The sequence below is a fragment of the Engraulis encrasicolus genome, chromosome 1, assembly GCF_034702125.1.
Source record: "Engraulis encrasicolus isolate BLACKSEA-1 chromosome 1, IST_EnEncr_1.0, whole genome shotgun sequence".
Taxonomy (NCBI): Eukaryota; Metazoa; Chordata; class Actinopteri; order Clupeiformes; family Engraulidae; genus Engraulis; species Engraulis encrasicolus.
In genome coordinates, this window is record NC_085857.1 from 16,510,914 (window position 1) to 16,531,101 (window position 20,188).

General features: G+C 45.4%; 1 protein-coding gene across 1 annotated transcript in view; it reads left to right on the forward strand.

The window, feature by feature from the left end:
* ttyh3b (tweety family member 3b) overlaps window positions 1-19,552 on the forward strand; it is a 122,917-nt gene extending 103,365 nt beyond the window's left edge. Inside the window, exons 11-14 of the mRNA XM_063198016.1 lie at window positions 5,213-5,349; window positions 10,433-10,615; window positions 12,102-12,177; window positions 15,700-19,552. Of these exons, the coding sequence (XP_063054086.1) occupies window positions 5,213-5,349; window positions 10,433-10,615; window positions 12,102-12,177; window positions 15,700-15,960 (657 nt within the window). The 3' untranslated portion in view covers window positions 15,961-19,552. The remainder of the gene's footprint in view (window positions 1-5,212; window positions 5,350-10,432; window positions 10,616-12,101; window positions 12,178-15,699) is intronic.
* The last annotated feature ends 636 nt before the right edge of the window (window positions 19,553-20,188 follow it).

Here is a 20,188-nt window from a genome sequence, read left to right on the forward strand (position 1 = left end):
ACACGCACACGCACACACACGCACACACAAAAATTGCGATCCATCTGGCAGATGACTGTGCTATCATAGAGCAAGAACAGAGAGACTGAGGGCTTCCGCACACCGGCTCCGACAGCACTGCGGAGCACTTTTGCTTCCGACACCAATTCCGACCCCCAAACCCAATGTCACACGAACATAGCATTGATAGTCAATGGGCGGCTGCGACAAAATAGAACTTGTCGTCTCTAATCGTTATCCGACATCCGCGAATGTCCGCGGACATTGGCGCCAGTGTGCGGGGTTCTATTGAAAACAATGGAATCAAACTTTTGCGGAGCAGTGCTCAGCATTTTGTCGGAGCCGGTGTGCGGAATAGCCTCGCGAGCCATCCTACGTACTTCCGCCAAATGATTGGCTCCACTACTGTAGTCTGGCCGTGCTTCTCTGTGGAGTGCCTGGAGCAGTAGGATTTTGATTGCAACGCCCCCCCAGAAAACAGCCAATAATCGAATATGCCCCCCACGTGGGGACGAAAGGGGGAGGACGCTCGTGACAATGACGTACACATCTGCGCCGGAGCCATTGGTCTGCGCTATCTTGTTGTTGAGTAACTGCCAGCGATTGGGTGAGAGGTGTCCAATAATTTCAAACCATAACTGAGTGCAAACTTCCTGCTTCCTACAATCGCTTCAGAGCAAACAAATGCCAGACCATAAATACGAAATGAAATGGTAGTATTATGGGATGGTCAGGACCAGGCGGTGTGAGGAAGCCCTGAGAAGGAGTCTTGCCTGAAAACGCCTGGCCTGACTTTTACTTTGACGTCCAACTCCAGCCCTGACTTGCTCTGAGACAAGATGGAGTCTAGAGGGAGAGTAAGAATACACATACTGATTGTGAATTAGTTTGTGTTTTTGTTTCCTGTCTGGATTTGCAATGGAGATTGGGGCTTTTTAAATGGCAGGAAGTGAACAGATGCTCTTTGAGCAGAGCAGAGCACAGATGCACTCATACATGGACAGACAGACAACAAGACAGACGTTCACACACACAAACGCACCCACACGCACACACATGCGCACAAACACACACACACACACACGGAGACACACACACACGGACACACACACACACATGTCACAGATGCTCTTTCAGCATGACACACACGCACGCACGCACGCACGAACGCACGAACGCACGCACGCACGCACGCACGCACACACACACACACACACACACACACACACACACACACACACTCACACACACACACACACACGTACACAGATGCTCTTTCAGCATGACACACACGCACGCACGCACACACACACACACACACACACACACACACACACACACACTCACACACACACACACACACGTACACAGATGCTCTTTCAGCATCGCACGCACACACACACGCACGCACGCACGTGCACACACACACACACACACACACACACACACACACACACACACACACACACACACACACACACACACACACACACACACACACACACACACACACACTTTTCATCTGTAGGACACTCAATCTTCTCCTTTGTCTATCTCCTTCCCTTCCTTGCTTTTTAGTATTCTAACGCATGTCTGCGCACACACCAGTGGTGTAGTCTACGTTGAACGCGGGTATACGGAGTATACCCACTTCTAAATTTCAGGGATTTCAGTATACCCACTTAAAATTGATTGATCCATTGTTTTGAATAGCACAAATATTTACAGTATACCCACTTCAAAAAATGCTCAAATATACAGTATACCCACCATAAAAAAGTAGACTACACCACTGGCGCACATACACACACACACACACACACACACACACACACACACACACACACACACACACACACACACACACACACACACACACACACACACACACACACACAAGGACACATACACACACACAGGCTCTCGGCATGCTTTCAATATGCATCTCAAGTACTTGTTTCATTATTCTCTCAAATACAAACCAGCATGCTGGCACTCACATCATTATATTTGAGATTTACAGTTCTTGTACAGTATCTGTATGATCAATTTCTAACAGACATCTTTTTTTCACTTACACACACACATACGTACACACAGACACGTACGCGCGTGCGCGCGCACACGCACACATTTTAGTACAGAGGAACGCGTGCACTCGCGCACACACGCAACACGCAACGCACATGCACACACACACACACACACACACACACACACACACACACACACACACTCACACACACACACACATTTGCATATACATAAAACAGCCTACATAGGCTAAACATTGTACATACACACACACACAGACACACAGACACACACACACACACACACACACACACACACACACAGACACACACACACACACACACACACACACACACACATTACCAACCATGCGCCCCCTCCTCCTCCTCTGTGTGTTCTGAGGTAATTGCAGTAATTTGTGGCCTTTCATGTGGGAATAAAGGAGGCTCTTACTGCTGACATGTGCAGCCCTCCCTCTCTCTCTCTCTCTCTCTCTCTCTCTTCATCTATCCATCTCTCTCTCTCTCTCTCTCTCTCTCTCTCTCTCTCTCTCTCTCTCTCTCTCTCTCTCTCTCACTTCATCTATCAATCTCTCTCTCTCTCTCTCTCACTTCATATCTACATCTCTCTCTCTCTCTCTCTCTCTCTCTCTCTCTCTTGCATTTCTCTGTTTTTCCCTCTCTCTCTCTGTTGTCTATCTATTCTGTCACTCCATATCTTTATTTCTATCTTTTTCTTTCTATCTATCCTCTACCTCCCATCCCCTCTCTCTCTCTTTTACTGCATATGCAGAGAAGAAACCTTCCTCCTCAGATCCATCAGTGCTCAGCTGGATACACCATTTTATGAGGCTCTCTCTTTCTCTCTCTCTCTCTCTCTCTCTCTCTGTTCCTCCTTTTTTCTGATACATTCCTCTCCACCCTTTCTCTTTCTACCTCTCTCTGTTGTTCCCTCTTTCTCCACCTCCTCTCTCACCAACTTCCTCTAACGTTACCTTACACTTCCCTGACACTTTTTTTTTTTAATCCAAAGCGACTTACAATTATTTACAGGATATTACAGCAATGTGGGGTTCGGTGCCTTGCATTTTAGCCATGGAAGGATGAATAGGGAGAGGCCTTGCCTGGTTAACACCAGACCTAAACACAAGTGAGATTAGGTCTGGGGAGTTGCCTATTGTAAATTCCGTGGGGGGGCAGAATACTTGGCTATTATGACACACTGCCCTGCTCTCTGATTGGGCAGAGAAACTGTAAAGGTCGGAATGCTTGACCATTATGACACAGGGACCATGATCTTGGCCGTTATGAGTCACCCTCGCCAGACTGTCTTTCAGATCGAAACGATTGTATAGAACTACAAGGATACAAGGATACAAGGATATTTATTTGTCATGTACATAGAGACACTTTCGTGTCACTTGTAATGAAATCTATGGCCGGTGCAAAACAAATGTGCAGAAGAAGGGTGAAGAAGAAATAAAATAAAAATAAAAATAAAAGGTGTGTGTGTGTGTGTGTGTGTGTGTGTGTGTGTGTGTGTGTGTGTGTGTGTGTGTGTGTGTGTGTGTGTGTGTGTGTGTGTGTGTGTGTGTGTGTGTGTGTGTGTGTGTGTGTGTGTGTGTGTGTGTGAGTGTTCAATCAAACTAAAGGCAGTATGGGAGTTCCCAGGCTAAGAGAGGCCAGCGTGGGCCCCTCAAGCCTCTCATCTGAAGACCACCATTAGGCCACGACTGCCTCCAACTTCTGGTTACAATTATCTTGGCGCCGGCGTCATACATATGACATAACAGTGTCATAATAGTGTAAAAACCGTGTCATGACATAGACGAGTCATAAGCATGTTGCTCTGTCTAAAAGGTCTTTGTTATGGCGGTGTTTAGGCTCTGATCTACCTACTGGTATTCTCATTCAGCCCTAAAAAATATGTTATTTGAAGAGTTCAGATACAAACCCCCCTAAGTGCCTTTTCAGAAAAAAAAAATCTTAATTCATTTTTATTTAACCCTATTCAGACTGGGCTTTTTTGGCATTCCTGGTCCTGCGCCTGGGCAACCCCCCCCTCATAACTCATGAACGGAATACAGTATGACTATGAAACTTGGGGAAGATGATCTACATATGGACATCTATGAATGACATCATTTTTGTGTAATAATCTATTATTATGACGTCATTATGACATCATTATGTTATTATGTCCAAAATCTCGCCATAATGGATTTTCCAACAAATTTAGGTAATGCACTTAAATTTTAATGATTTTATGCTTCAAACCACTTAAATGCTCACACAGGTGTCTGATGCTAATGGAAATAACAAAAAAATATGAAAATATATGGCATCATAGATATGGTAAAGTGATTTTTGGTCAGACATACCTAAATGTTAGGAAAAGTCACAAAGTTTCGAAGTCATAGCTTAAGTCGTTAAGGAATTATGCAACATCAAAGTTGGTGCGGGCACTTTTAGCCCCCCCCCCCCAGTCTGGATAGGGTTAATACAGAGCTATCAAAATTGTATATATTTTTTATTTATTTATGTAATATAACTATTTATATGTATTATCAAGTACATGAATGTAAACCAAACCAACAACGGGGTTCTCTAAAAACTATAGAAGTGCAGGTCTTCAGAAATGGAGTAAGGGGGTTTTGCATCTGAACTCTTCATTTCCTCTTATTATCTCTCTCCAACCCTCCCCCCTTTCTTTCTCTCTCTCTCCACCTCCGCCCCCATCTCCCTATGTTTCTCTCCATCTCTCCTCCTCTCCACAGGACTACGTCCAGGCTCTGCCCGGTCTGTGCTATGACGGTCTTGAGGGTCTGATCTATTGCTATTCTCCTTCATGACCGCCCTAATGAATATGTTATTTCCTCTTATTATCTCTCTCCAACCCTCCCCCCTTTCACTCTCTCTCTCTCTCCACCTCCGCCCCCATCTCCCTATGTTTCTCTCCATCTCTCCTCCTCTCCACAGGACTACGTCCAGGCTCTGCCCGGTCTGTGCTATGACGGTCTTGAGGGTCTGATCTATTGCTATTCTCCTTCATGACAGCCCTAATGAATATGTTATTTCCTCTTATTATCTCTCTCCAACCCTCCCCCCTTTCTTTCTCTCTCTCTCCACCTCCGCCCCCATCTCCCTATGTTTCTCTCCATCTCTCCTCCTCTCCACAGGACTACGTCCAGGCTCTGACCGGTCTCTGTTATGACGGTGTGGAGGGCCTCATCTACCTGGTTCTCTTCTCCTTCGTGACCGCCCTCATGTTCAGCTCCATCGTCTGCAGCGTGCCGCACACCTGGCAGGGCAAGAGGTGAGGGGGCGGGGGGGTCATGGGAGGGTCACCTCATGGGAGGGTCACCGGGAGGTCAAAGGTCATTAGGGGTCAAATTGCATAAGGGGAGGGTTATATATAATTCACGTGTGGCCACCACGGAGCTGAGGAATCTGCCTCACCTGCTGCACAACACATACTGTACACATGGGGACACACAAAACACACACACACATGGGCGCGCACAAACGCACACAGACACGTGCATACACATCTAAACACACACACACACACACTTGCACACACAAACTTACACACACACACACACACACACACACACACACACACACACACACACACACACACACACACATGGGCGCGCACAAACGCACACAGACACGTGCGCACACATCTAAACACACACACACACACACACAAACTTACACACACACACACACACACACACACACACAAACTTACACACACCACACACACACACACACACACACACACACTTACAAAACTCTTTGGCAAGAGACATGAAGAGACCTCCTCTGGCATTGGTGCACCAATTCCAATCTGACCACATTGTGTTGTTAAGAGTTGCAACATCCATTTACAATATATTGAAATCCTATTAAATTATCCGTTATTGAATATGAAATAATATCATAAGGGGGAAGTGCAGCCGAGTTCAATGTTGACTGTCTTCTACTGTTTGAAGGCAGCAAGTCAAGATTTTATTCGATTCTGAACATCTTTGATTCCTTCCATACAACCCAAATTGCATTTCAAGTCAGACGGAGGCGTCTGCAGTCTCTCAGGAGTGATATCATCTCACTCTTGTCTGTCTGGTCTGGTCCTGTCTTGTCTCGTCTCGTCTTGTACTGTTTTGGTCTCTGTTTGTGTCTCTCTCATCTTGTCCCCTGATACGAAAAACATCAAAGTCACATCAATTGTCTTTTTTGTCATTTGTTATTGTGGATTTTTACGTTATATTATGTTTTTCCCCCTTGAATTTATTTTTCATTTCATTTGTGTTTTGTGGATGTTTTTATTTCTCTTGCTCTATTTCTTGTTTCTCCTCCTTTCCCCAATCCACCACCAAAGCCATCTCTCTGGCCCCCTGTCCCCCTGCCTGGCCCTCTCCCGACCCTGCCTCGTCACCTCCCTGATTTGGAACACCCGTGGACTCCCCCTCAGCGACAGCAGCCCAAACCCCTAAAACTGTCAGCTGACTAAATTAGTCTCCCTTCCTCCCTCCCTCCTCCACCACCACCACTCCCTCTGTCCCAGCTGGTGGGGATTTCTTACTGGACTAGTGGACCGAGCCAAAAAAAGTACTGGACTGTAATGGATTTGGTGATGGGCAATTTGGATTGAGAGAAGCTACAATCCAGTGTCACCGATTCCAAATGACCTGGTTTTACCGTTCCAAATGTCCTGGTTGTACAGTTAAAACTAGAGATGTACAGGATCCAAGATCCGGTTCCGGATCCGGCAGGATAATAGGGTTTTTCATAGGATCCGGATCCGGTTCCAGGATCCAGGATCCGGTAGCAGAGGCTTTTCAGTCAAAATAGTTTGAGCCAACGTGATAAAAAGGGCCCACGTGTGTGAGTAGGCTATGTGTTTCAACCCTTTCGTAGGATCCGGTATCCGGTTCCGGATCCGGCAGGATCTTAAGCCGTGGATCCGGTATCCGGCAGGATCCTAAAAATCAGGATCTGGTGCATCTCTAGTTAAAACTAGGTTGGTCATTTGGAATATGTGGCCCTGGACTGTAGCTATCGAATCCAGGTCGCTCATCACAACGTATTGTTGTGGACACAATGCGTAACCACAAAACAGACCAGTGTCTAGTTTTGAGCGAGGCACTTAAGCCCCCATTGCTCAAGTCGCTTGGTATAAAAGTGTTGGCTAAATGTATTGTACCAGGCTGGACCATAGTGGAATGTTCAGGAATATTCAAATGTGGTTTTGGAATGAAGAGATGTGATGTATAAAACATTGCAGTAACAGGATGCCTTGACAATAACATCGCAGTGAATGACGTCTAAACCATATCCTTGTATCTTTGCCGTGTGTAACGTTGTTAAATGGTCAGTGGCAAATTCCAAAGAATCTGTACGCAAATGGAGCAAATCAACAAAGCACATGTGTGCAAACCCGACTGTTTTTCTTTTGTGGAAAAGACTGAAAGAAGGAGTCCTGTATCTGGAAGCACTTCTCCTGTGTATATCAGATGTACCCTCCTGTGCTTAGATGTGGTGATGGTATGCGTTTGTGTTTTGTTGAATGCATGGGTGTCGATTCTGTAGGGAGAATGGGTCCCCCTGACATCTGGGAAACCAGAAAAATTAAAACGATTTAAAACTGAACAAAGATGTTTGTGGACTTAACATTCACAGAACGCAATCACATTTGTGTCCCCAAAAATCCTTATATCGGATCCGCACCGATCAGTGAATGTGTGTGGGTTACCGTATAATGTATGTGATCAAAAAAAAAGCTTGGTTGGGGAATGATCTATTCTATATGGCCTTAGTGTGCCACAACAGCTCAATTCCACTGCAGTAAGACCACCACTGCCACCTTGTGGGGAATTGAGAAACAGCAGTGGAACAGAATTACGTCATTTTTTTCAGCGTGTGAGAGTGTCGATAGTGTGGAGTGTGGAATGTGGAGAGTTTAACACAGCCTCCACTGCACCAGAAAGGACTGTGTATTGACTACCGATGCCCTTGAAGAAAACAGTGTAATCTTAGCAGTTTTGTGATGTGGTTTGACCCTCTGCTTGTAAAGAAAGAGGTGTGGTTTTCTTACATACAATTGTTGCATCTGTAAGACTGGAGTGTTTGTCAAATATTACTAAATATAATGCAAAATTGCACAGGATTTTATTTTATTGTAAATCATTGATGCTTCTGAAGACTTTAGTATCATCTTAACACCAGGTGGTCTCCAAATCTTTACCATTCCAGAACAATACAACTCACCTATAATTTACTTTTGCATGCTTTTCGTTTTTTTTCTCCTTTGATTTTTCTTTTTCTCTATTTCATTTATCTTCATTCAATTTTTTTATTCGTTCCATGGCAATCATGGAGCTTTCTTTTGGCCATTTGTACCCATGAGAAAAGCTGCTGTGACCTATTCTTGATTTTCTGTCATGTTGCCATGGCAGGCACTCTCTAACCACCTACTTCCCTTCCCAAACCCAGACCCAGACCCACCCCTCATCGTTTAGATGCATGAACTGACTGACAGACATACCCTGCGGAGGAAAATTGCCTGTCAAGCTGAATCTGTTATCCCCACTGTGATCTACCTTACAGAGAAATCGATTTTTAGGAGTTCTTTTCACAAAAGATCATGCAGCTGCATGGTGAAGGTGTGTGTGCGTGTGTGTGTGCGTGTGCGTGTGCGTGTGTGTGTGTGTGTGTGTGTGTGTGTGTGTGTGTGTGTGTGTGTGTGTGTGTGTGTGTGTTGGTGAGATAGAGAAAGAAAGAAAGAAAGAAAGAAAGAAAGAAAGAAAGAAAGAAAGAAAGAAAGAAAGAAAGAAAGAAAGAAAGAAAGAAAGAAAGAGAAAAACTTGAGACTAAAGACGATTTAGCGCTTCCAACAGTCAACATAATGAAGATTTCATCTCTGATCTCTATACTCAACCTGGACCTGACTAAAAAAAACATGTTGTGATCTACCATACTTTAAAGTGTGCATTTGAGGTTGCATGCACTTCACATAGCCTAACTAAGGCCAATTTGTAGTCCAGTGGGCAATTGATTTTAGCAAGGACAAGAAAAAGAAGGGGATTCAAAAACACCAGATTTGGGTCAGCCTTTTTTTGAGATTCATAATTTGCTCTTGTTTTAACTTAATTATTCCCTAATACCTTGATGATTTCGAAGAAACTCGCCCTTTTGGTTTTACTGGGAGAAATATGGCACTGCTAATCTTAACATGTATTGACTGTTCACAGCCTACGTTTCTTCCACCGATAACCAATTGCTAGTTGGCTATATGGAATTCTATTAGCTGTGTTTATCTTTGACAAACCTGCTAGCTACCCCATTGAAGGACATGTGTCCTTGTGACTACCAGTTGGCCTCGAGACATGTATGTTTGTGGAAATCCATTATGTGTGTGAGAGAGTCAACATTTGTGTCTATGGACAAGGATCAAGAAGAAGGAGGAACGACCGTGAGCTACTTTAGTTAGCTAGCTGTGGAAAAAAGGAGAGGAGCAGTTTCTCTGGTGGTTAGATGAAGGTTAGCATGGTTGGATTTTTATCTCACTCTTCTATTCCCCCCTCCCTCACCTACCCCCTAAACCTCCCTCACCCCTATCCTCCACTTCCTCTACACCACTTATACCCCCCCCCCCCCCCACACTTCCTCTCAACCCTGACCCTGCTTCATCCTGTACTTCTGTCAACTCCCCTTCCCACCACCTTTGTTCCTCCCCAAACCAACGTTTCCCCTTCCTGTCTCCACCCATACCTCATTTCCCTCCTCCTCTTCTCACCGTCACCTGTCCTCCTCTGCAACCTCCCCACATTCCCCCAACCCCACCTGTTATCCCCATTTCTTTCCTATACCCCCCTCTTTTCACCCCGACCTCTTCTGTCCTCCACGCTCTCCAACCTCTTCCTCACTTCCCCCAACCTCTCCCACCCCCCCTCTACTCTTACCCCTGATCCCACCCTGACCCTACCTGTCCTACCCCATCTACCCCTACCACAACGCTTTTTACCCATGTCCCCACATCCAACACCTTTTATTCCCCCAAACCTCTCCTCACCTGTCCCTTCCCCTCACCTACACCCCCATCTCTCCTCTTCCCACTTCTCCTCCACCCACCTGTCCTCCTGCCCCCCTATCCCCACCCCTCATCCCACCCCAATTCCCCTCACACCACCTGTCCCCCTCCCCAAACCCTCGTCTCCCACCTCTCCCACCTCTCCTCACCTCTTTCCTCTCCTTTCCTTTCACCCCCACCTCCCCAACCCTTCTTCACCCTCGTCACCCTCCTCTCCCACCTCTCCTCACCTCCCCCCACCTCACCCCACTCCCCTCCCCCCTCCCCCCTCCCACCTCCCCACCCCCTCGTCTCCCCGAAGGAGTGATGACGATGACGGGGACGAGTCCTCGGCGGCCCACGGTGGCTCGCGGCCGCCTCACGATAACCTGTACCGGGTGCACATGCCCAGTCTCTACAGCTGCGGCAGCAGCACCTACGGTAGCGAGGCTAGCCTGCCCGCCGCCGCGCACACCGTCAGCAACGCGCCCGTTACCGAGTACATGTGAGTCTTGGCTAGCCTGCTAGCGCCTGTGTATAATATACCCATTACTTTAACTGCATGAATTGGGAGAGTACTTTGAATTTGATTAGCCAATGCAGTGCAGAGGAAAAAACAAGCACATGCCCGATGCTAGGCTACCTTTGTGAATCCAGCCACTTACAGTAGAGTGATTGATGAGTACATCTGAGTGTTTCTAGCCTGCTAGCGCCTGTGTATATACATTTACCCTACTTAACAGTTACATGCTGCATGAATTGGGATAATTGGATTGGATTAGCTATACAGTGTTATGCTAGTCCAAAAAAAATCAAGCGTACATCCGATATTGGGCTACCTCTGTGAATTAAGGCACTAAATATGCCAGCGATTGTTGAGGGCACGGTGAATTAATTGCATGGTCAAACGGTGCTCCTAGGATGGAGCTTCCGCACTACGGCTTTAACTATCATTGGTGCTAACCACTTGCTTTGCATGAGGAAACATGATCACATGAAAACCATTAACCGTTACTAAATAGCTATCAGCAGACATCACATAAGCATGTGTCAACATGGTAATGCATGAACATTTTCAGTGTTCATTCCATGGTATTGTTAGCTGTGGTCATAAGAAATGTTATTCATGAATGTAATACCTTTCAGACATTTGTGTGACCACATATCCATTTTAACATTGTGCTAATATTAAATGTTAGCGCCATATACATTATAAACTGTATTTTGCCAACGAAAGAAGGCTAGTTTTTACACATAGGTGAAACTAGTCTTGTAATGTCAAATATATCATCCATATTTTGTGATTAAAGCATAACTTTTCATCTCTACTGAAGATGAAACTATATACTACGTATTATCTCTTAACAAATTTTAATTTCACAGCTTTAGTGTACCTTACTTCATGCTACATTAATAATAAAAGCTTCACCTATAGCACAATTACATTTACCATCTCACACATATCAAGCCCCATTGCATGATCAACCTGCTAGTAATATTATGAAAACATAGCTGGCTTTTTTTTTTTTTAAGTCAGACTGTGACAGAGGTTTAAAACCCTTGTCTCAAAACAAAACATCTTTACTCTTAACAACAAGATTACTCTCTATACTACAGTATAATAGCCACACTTCAATGTATAATAATCTTAAAAAAAACACTAACATATCTAATCTGTATTACACTAACACATGGGGTAGCTCAAAATATACTTAAGAGTTTGTAAAAAAGGCAAATAAACCTTTGGTCTACCGAGAGTAGAATCTTTTTTCTTCTTAATATAGGCCACGTTAGAGTCAGGTATACGTCAGAGTTAGGTAATGCATACGTATGCAGACACTCCCCTACTTAGCTAGGTTGCCAGATCTGGGTTGCCAGATAGAACAGAAAAATCCCCCTATTAGCCGCCTATTTGCCAAAGCAAGCCCAGCCCGGCGCCTCCCTCGCCGGGAGCCAGTGTAACCAACCACCGTCTCTCGTTTGTGACGCAGGAGCCAGAACGCTAACTTTCAGAACCCTCGCTGCGAGAACACGCCACTGATTGGCAGGGAGTCCCCTCCACCCTCTGTAAGTGCCCACAACTTCCTGTTCCTGTTCGCTCACTTCCTGTTCCTGTTGTTGGGTGGTACCGTAGATACAGACGACACACTACATCTCTACACCCTATATGCATGCAGTACATACATTGGTACAGTGGACCAATACAGGCACACACCACTATACTATAAAGCATACACATTGTATACGCACGCAGGCACACGCACACATGCACACGCACACGCACACACACACACACGCACACACACACACAGCCATAGTACACACAGCAACCCTCAGTGAAGTGCACGCTAAACTCACAGGTAGTTAACCCCCCCAAGGTTTCCAGTCTCTGCAACATGGATATTTTCCCCAATTTGTGAATGACTATTATTGTGTGATGGTGGTTTTAAAGGGACAAAACAGGGAAATTTGGCATTATGGGGACATTTTTAAATATTCACTGATAATTGATACATTGATTATTATTATCGATATTATTCTTATTCATTTGTATTAGTAGTATTATTTATTATTATTATTGATACTTTTTAGAGTTGACTCTTACAGTATATAGGCTACCATGTTCATCATGGGTTTACACTCGTATTTTCTTGCTGAAACTTCTGGCTCTTTGAAGTCCTTGTCCACAATGGTTTGACCAATCGACACACCTGAAATCCATACCCCAGCTCTTCAAATCAGTTCCGCCGGAGCACATTTTAGGACACGGATAACAAGATCTATAGACTCACCACTCTTCAATGCTAACGCTGCTTTGCTTTGTCCCCAAAATGCCACTGTAACATAAACAACAATTCTGTAGCGTTTGCCACAAGTGAGTGAACACTTCACAGAGGGTGCCTGTCTAGGTAGGCTAAGTAAGGTCATTTCGGCAGCCTGTTTAGCACACTCATCATTACTCCACACACAGGCAGTTGTGTTGACGTCAGTGGAAGGGTCCATTCATTCATTGTTGACAGAAAGAGCTTTTTCTCCTTTGAAGAGTTCTTTGAAGGATTTCAGGCCATCTTTTTTCCCGTCAGCATTTCCTTGTCCGCGAAGTCTACAGCTTTTTCCTTTTTTATCTCGTCAGCACTTCCTGTGATTAACCGGAGGTGTGTGAGGGGATGCAGGAATTAGATTGCATGCATGAAGCCGGTCGTTCGTTCCTTCGTTCGTTCTTCCCACCCAAAGGAACCACCTTGGGTGGCAACATTTCACCTTTTGTTGTGGGTGTCTGTTATGATTTGCGGGTGGTTTCTCTTTTCCTCTTTTGCGTTGTTTCCTTTTCTTATCTTTCTCAATCCTTCATTTCCTCTATTCTCACACCCTATACCTCAAATATCAAATCTCCCAACTGCTTCAAACAGTTGGTTTGTAACTGGACGGAATGGGGCTACGGTTGGATGTTAATGGCATGCAAATGAGGGGAAATATTCAATCCTTAAAACCTACATCCTGCACCCCACTCAAACAACAATATCACAACTCTTGCATATGTGATGTTTTTTGTGTAGGGGTGGTCAAGTGGGGTTGGGTGCAGGTGGCATGCCAAAATGGGGTGAATTCCTTTGCACCTTCGTTTTCCATTGACATTTACCAAAATGCACCTATTTCTTTGGGTGGTTTCCCATTTATTTTGCTCGTTACCGCATGTGTCTGAAACCCTGAAACCGCCTCCAATCCCAAAGTCCCAATCACACTACCATTATATATAAACTACAGTATGTGAAACCACTAACCGGCCTGAATGAGTGGCAGACTGCCAAACCCCCCAAAGAGGCACTCATGACAGACCAAGCTGGAGCCTTTGTTGTTTCCATGGTTTTTGGCAGAATCTCTTTGCCTTTTTTTTTTATTTATTTCATTGTTTGTTTACTTGTTTATTTTGCGCTGCTATGCGGAATTCAGCTCTCTGTGTGAGACTGAAGCAATTCCATGGGATGCTCTGTACCGCAACTTCTTCTTCTTCCTCCTCCTCCTCCTCTGCTCTGTTGCTATGGCAACTAATTGAAATTCCCCTTCCCTTCCCTTCGCTTCCCTCACCCCCCACCCCCTTCCTCATCTACCCCCCTTTCTTCCTCTTTCGATGTTATGTTTCCCCTCCCATCTCCCCTTTGGCATGTTTTTGTCTTAACTGTTTTGCGAAACACAGCACCCTGACATGATGCTACTTCTTTGCTACAGCCCAGAGCTGTGAAGAAACAGCCATCTCCTCTCCTCTCACCCCTTAGAACCCACACCCTAACCTAACGCCTCCGCCATCTCTTTTTTATGTAGTCCAGTCAGCTTCCTGCTTTGAAAAAAAAAAAAATGGCATTTCGCTTTGATCCTGTCCCCAAGCTTTTGTCATGCATCATACTGTATTAATGTATGTTTGGTTCCCTAAAAAATGCCCTCAATTTGACCTAGGAACTTAAACCATGTTTGACCTACGTCCATTCTGTGCTTCAACTGCAACCAATTCCTGCCATGTGATAACCCATCCTGCTGCTTCGTATTGTGCCCCTTTGTAACATAACCTGCACCGTACCAGCTTTCATTGTTGGTCTATGCAAGGCCTCTCTCCCCTCCACGTTTCCCCTATCAGCTAATGTTTTTAACCAAAACCAGGCTGTCTAAATGACTTGTGTACTGTTGTGTAGCTGTATGTGTGTGTATGTGTCTGTGTCTTGTGTCTTGTGTCTCTTTGTGCTGTTTGTTATGTGTTCAGTGGTTCCAAGTTGTTTGCCTTTTCTGTCTACTCTAAACCTCTGTAGATTAGAATTGCATACACCTCTTCCGTACATGTTATTAATGCATTGACCTTGCTGATGTTATTCTCGACTGGAGAGATATTTTATAGACATAAAGTGTAATTTTATTCAAGCTATAATGCACATAACTTCTAACATTTTTTTTGAGTATTTTCATCCACACATGAAATCAACAGTAGCAATATCTGCACCATGATGTAATTATAGACTCAGCCGTATAGCATGTAGTCATATTATTATATTGTATAGAGCACCCTCTTGTGGTGATAGTACAACTAAAACAATACAACTTGATACAGCCAAAACATTTTTGCCAGTGTATACTGTACATCTGTTGTTTTGCCTGTTGTCTTTACCTTTCTCTGGTCCCTCTGTCACCCTCCCCACCGCTATCTGTTTTTAACTATTATTCTTCATCTGTCACTGTCACTCAATATCTCTCTCTCTCTCCTGTCTCTTTCTGTCCTGTCTTCTTTACCATATCACTGTATGGTCTGTCTTTATTTTGTGCCACTTATGTTTGTATCTTCATTCATTTCCTTTCTCTTGTTTTCTCTCGTTTTGTTTTCTCTTCACGTCCCCACTCTTCACATCTCTTTACTTCTCTTTTCCTTTCTCTCTTGTGGTCTTCCCTCTTCTCTTCTCTTCTCTTCTCTTCTCTTCTCTTCTCTTCTCTTCTCTTCTCTTCTCTTCTCTTCTCTTCTCTTCTCTTCTGCTTTCTTCTCTTGTTTTGTTCTCTCTTCTCTTCTCTTTTCCTTTTCTTTTTTTCCATTCTGTTCTCTTGTCTCCACAGTACACCTCAAGTATGAGGGCGAAGTACCTTGCCAACAGTCGTCCCGGTGACCCTCAACCTCCACAATCACAACAGCTACAACAACAACAACAACAACAACAGCCGCAGCAGCCGCAGCAGCAGCTCACCCCCCACGTGAGAATGGACCACCTCCAGACCAACCGTGGCGGCGACCCCCACCTTCGCCCCGATCACAGCCGCTCGGCCCCCAACAGCCGGCCAAACTCGGCCATCCACCGGCCGCACTCGTCCATACACTAACACAGCTCATCCACCTGCCCACTTGCCTCCTGACTTACCTAGCTACCTTGGTATCCACCTTCCCTCCTCTAACGTAATGGACCACCACCACCTGCTGACTAAACTGGACTCTACGACACTAACGCGCCGGGGTAAGCTTGCTGCCGGATACGCAGGCCCAACTCAGCCATCCACCGACTGACCGCACTCCTCCATACACTAACACAATTCAGCCTACAGCTACCCTAAGGGTGCGTTTCTCGACAGCATTGTTTCTGAACTACGTTAGCAGCTAACTTGGTTGCAATGCAATTTCCCATTGGCAACCTACCTACAGTGAGTTGCTAGCAAGTGGTTAGCAACGTCGCTTTCGAGAAACGGGGACCTGGATCACCTGCCCACCTGCCTCCTTTACCTACCTTTCCTGTATCATGATGGACCGATTGCTGCTGACTAAAATGGACTCAATACTGACACAGCACAGCTCAGCCACCACCCTGACCCGCTCAACCAACGACCAGCTGCCTGCAGTGCTTACCTGCCTACCTACCCACTCACAATGCGACTTCCTGCACACCTACCAACCGTACCTGCACCTGTCCTGCATTGTAACGGACCACCACGGCCTCCGACTTGCTTGGCTCAACTCTTCCACAGTGTCCTCTCGACGGCTTCTCGACTGGCCGTTTGCCTGCCTACCCTCCCCTGCAATGTTGTCGACTCAACACCTGGTCACCTGGCAGCCACTGGCACCGTGATGGACCTTCATCGCGGACTCCACACAAAATGGCATCCACTCCAAACCCTCTTGTAATCACCTAGCATCTGGTCACTATTTGATGGGCCATCAATCCACTATCATTATCTTTAAAGATAGTATCCCCTCCTCATAGACTACCACATACTGCTATGGAGTGCAGTTCACTTCAAAAAACTCTAGCATAAATATCTAACAATGACTCATATTCATTGGTGTCTTCTCATCACCACATGGGGGGAAACTTGTACCATGATCCTTAAAGAATAGCATCACCAGTGCACTCCTCTATGGACTTCATAGATATGGATGGACTCAACGTAGGGTAGCTCCCTCAAAAAGCCCTCCTTGTTATTCTACTTTTCTCCAAAAGGGGGCCTCAGCGCACCATCCTATTATGTCCTCCTTCAAATACTTCTTCTTAGTCATGGACCACAGCTAAACTGAGCATACAGTGGCTGCCTGAAAGACTGCAATGGACAATTCTGGCCTCTGTTGGCCATCCTTACAAGGGACGAACCCTACAAGCAGTGGGGGAAAAGCCCTCCAGAAAACTCTGGCATGCATTCGCCAGCCCTGGCCTGCCCAGCCCAAGAGATGTGAGCTATTGTCCTACAGAACAAAGCAAATGCGGACAAATTTGAAACAAAAAGACGCATAACAAAAGAAATCAATAGTCCTCTGGAAAAAAGATCTGAATATTTTTTTTAATCAAATGTATGATTCAATTATATGATTAAATGAAAAACCAAAGCATTTTCGATCTATACCCTTTTTTATTGGCCATCCCAAAAGAAAAACCCAAAGTTAATCCCAACAATCTTTCAATGAGCAATTGAGCATCCTGCAATTCATTTTTTATAAGAATAAAGACAGAGGAAATGTTTTTTGTAAAAAAGAAAACCACCAATCAACCCCCTGGCTGAAAACCCAATTTCTGTTCCTTGGCAAAGCCTTGTAATTGGCAGGGTAAATAATGTCCTTGACCTTGGATACCACTGCAAAGTTTCCAGTACTTGCAATAGGACTTGGTGCTGTTAGAACTTGTATATTGGGACTTTGACAAGTAACAAATGGCACCCTAGCGTGGACACAACTAACTTACTCTCGGCTACAGTACTAAGAAGCATCACTCTGTGGACATTTGAACTCTGGTCCTTGGAACTCTATGGTCAATTGAACTCATAGAACAAGAACAGGCACTATCACAGCACGGTGCACTAAAAAAGTGAACATGTGCTTGTGAAGAATGTCATTTAGCATAATGAAGCAAAGCGCCTCATCACATCAGCACAACACAGCTGTAATGCAGTATTCTACAACAGATCAAAACCTGATGTCAGTATTAAAATAGAGATGCACCGGATTCTGATTTTTAGGATCCTGCCGGATACCAGATCCACTGCTTAAGATCCTGCCGGATCCGGAACCGGATACCGGATCCTACGAAAGGGTTGAAACACATAGCCTACTCACACACGTGGGCCCTCTTCATCACGTTGGCTCAAACTATTTTGACTGAAAAGCCTCGGCTACCGGATCCTGGATCCTGGAACCGGATCCGGATCCTGTGAAAAACCCTATTATCCTGCCGGATCCGGAACCGGATCTTGGATCCGGTGCATCTCTAGTATAAAAATCCTCATCCCAACCTCTCAACCCCCACCTCTACAGGGTTGCTGCTAAACACCTTTGGGGCCCTAAGAAAATAAAAGAATAACATCACTTTCCACACCTTACAGAACTGATGATTGGTCTGGTGCTGTACGCTGAGCGCATAGTCATCCCACACAGCAGAGAAATGCCATTCTCTAAATCGCCTGCACGATAGGCATCGCCAGGGCATCGCCAAGTGCAAAGAGAGAGCATACATGAGTGTGCGGTCGCCCGGTGTGGAGAGAGAGAGAGAGAACTCCAGGACCTTGTGATGAAATGCCCAGAATGCCTGCAGACCAACCCCCATCTCTACGGGGCTGCTGCTACTAAACACCTTTGGGCCCTAAGATAAAAAAAAGATAAAGCCACTCTCCCCTCCTTACACCGTAGAATCATTGATTCCTTTATTGACTGATTAGTATTGTGCTATGAGGGATACTTGTGCAAGTGCCAGATCCTACTCTACTTTACTCTATTCTACTAGACCCTTGGAATAATCCTTAATGTTCATCCTTCCTCCTTTCCCCTTAACTCTGCAAAACACCTTGTCTCCCATGTCCCAAAATAAGTATCTCCTTAAAGTCCATCTCTCATTTCCATCTCTGCAACGGATTAACTGTCCTTTCAGGCCTCGCTAAATGATCTACTGATACTGATAGGCCAACCTCAGTAGAGGAACACCACTGTCAAGGATCCAACACTGCCAATAGCCACACACCTGTGCATTCCAATATGCGACCTTGCGTCCTCCACTTGTGCTTGTGGCCTCACGTTTTGCTGATGCCCTGCAAGGTCGCATATTGGAACGCAGCCACAGTCCTAGCGGAGGAGTAGGCCAGCGAGATGATCACTAATCGTCCACCTGATCCTGCCTACGGGAACAAAAGAGGGACAAAATGAATGGGAAACACTACCTCCACTTCCTCTCCGTCACGACCAACCAACACCTGGACGACCTGGACCAGTCACTCTCCGCCCGACTCCGATGTTTGATCAAGATCACACACGTTCTTACACAGTGCACACACACAAAGACACTCACACGCATGCACACGCACACACGCACACGCACACACACACACACACACACACACACACACACACACACACACACACACACACACACACACAGACACCACTCTCTTTACAGTGACAGCCATAGACAATCTGAGCCATTCCCTCTTTGTATATGTTTTGCTGTTGGTGTGTCTGCTGTAGGGGGGCGTGGGGGTAATGTGTGTGTGGGGGGGAGGGGGGAGGGGGGGGGTAGTGGTAGGGTGAGAGCTGAAGGTGGGAGGGCATACATGTGAGTGATACAGTAGTTAGGCTGGTCCAGACAAAATCCCAGATTTTGGGTCTTCGATCATCTACTGGTGTGTGTGTGCGTGTGTGTGTGTGCGTGTGCCTGTGTGATACATCTGAGAGATAGAGAGAGGGACATCTGGCCAGGGCGCACATTAATTAACCTTACTTAACCCTCTCGTGATGTAAATACTAAGTGTTTTTATAGGTGCATATGAAGGACTATACACTAGGCTCCAGTCGTGTTGGTGCATTGCCTGTCTCTCTACCCCTCCTCTCTTGTCCTCCCTCCTCTCTCTCTCCCTCTCTCTCTCTCTCTTCTCCTCCCTCTATTCATCACTTCATTCTTAATCCCCCTACCTCCTTAATCCCCCTACCTCCTATTTCCAACTCCTCTTTCTTTCTTTCTTTCTTTCTTTCTTTCTTTCTTTCTTTCTTTCTTTCTGAAGTCAGTGTGAGCGTGTAAATAGGCCATTTGAGTCGTCTTAAGGATTGTGTCAATCTTAGCAGAATGTCCGTCTTAGCTATCGACGT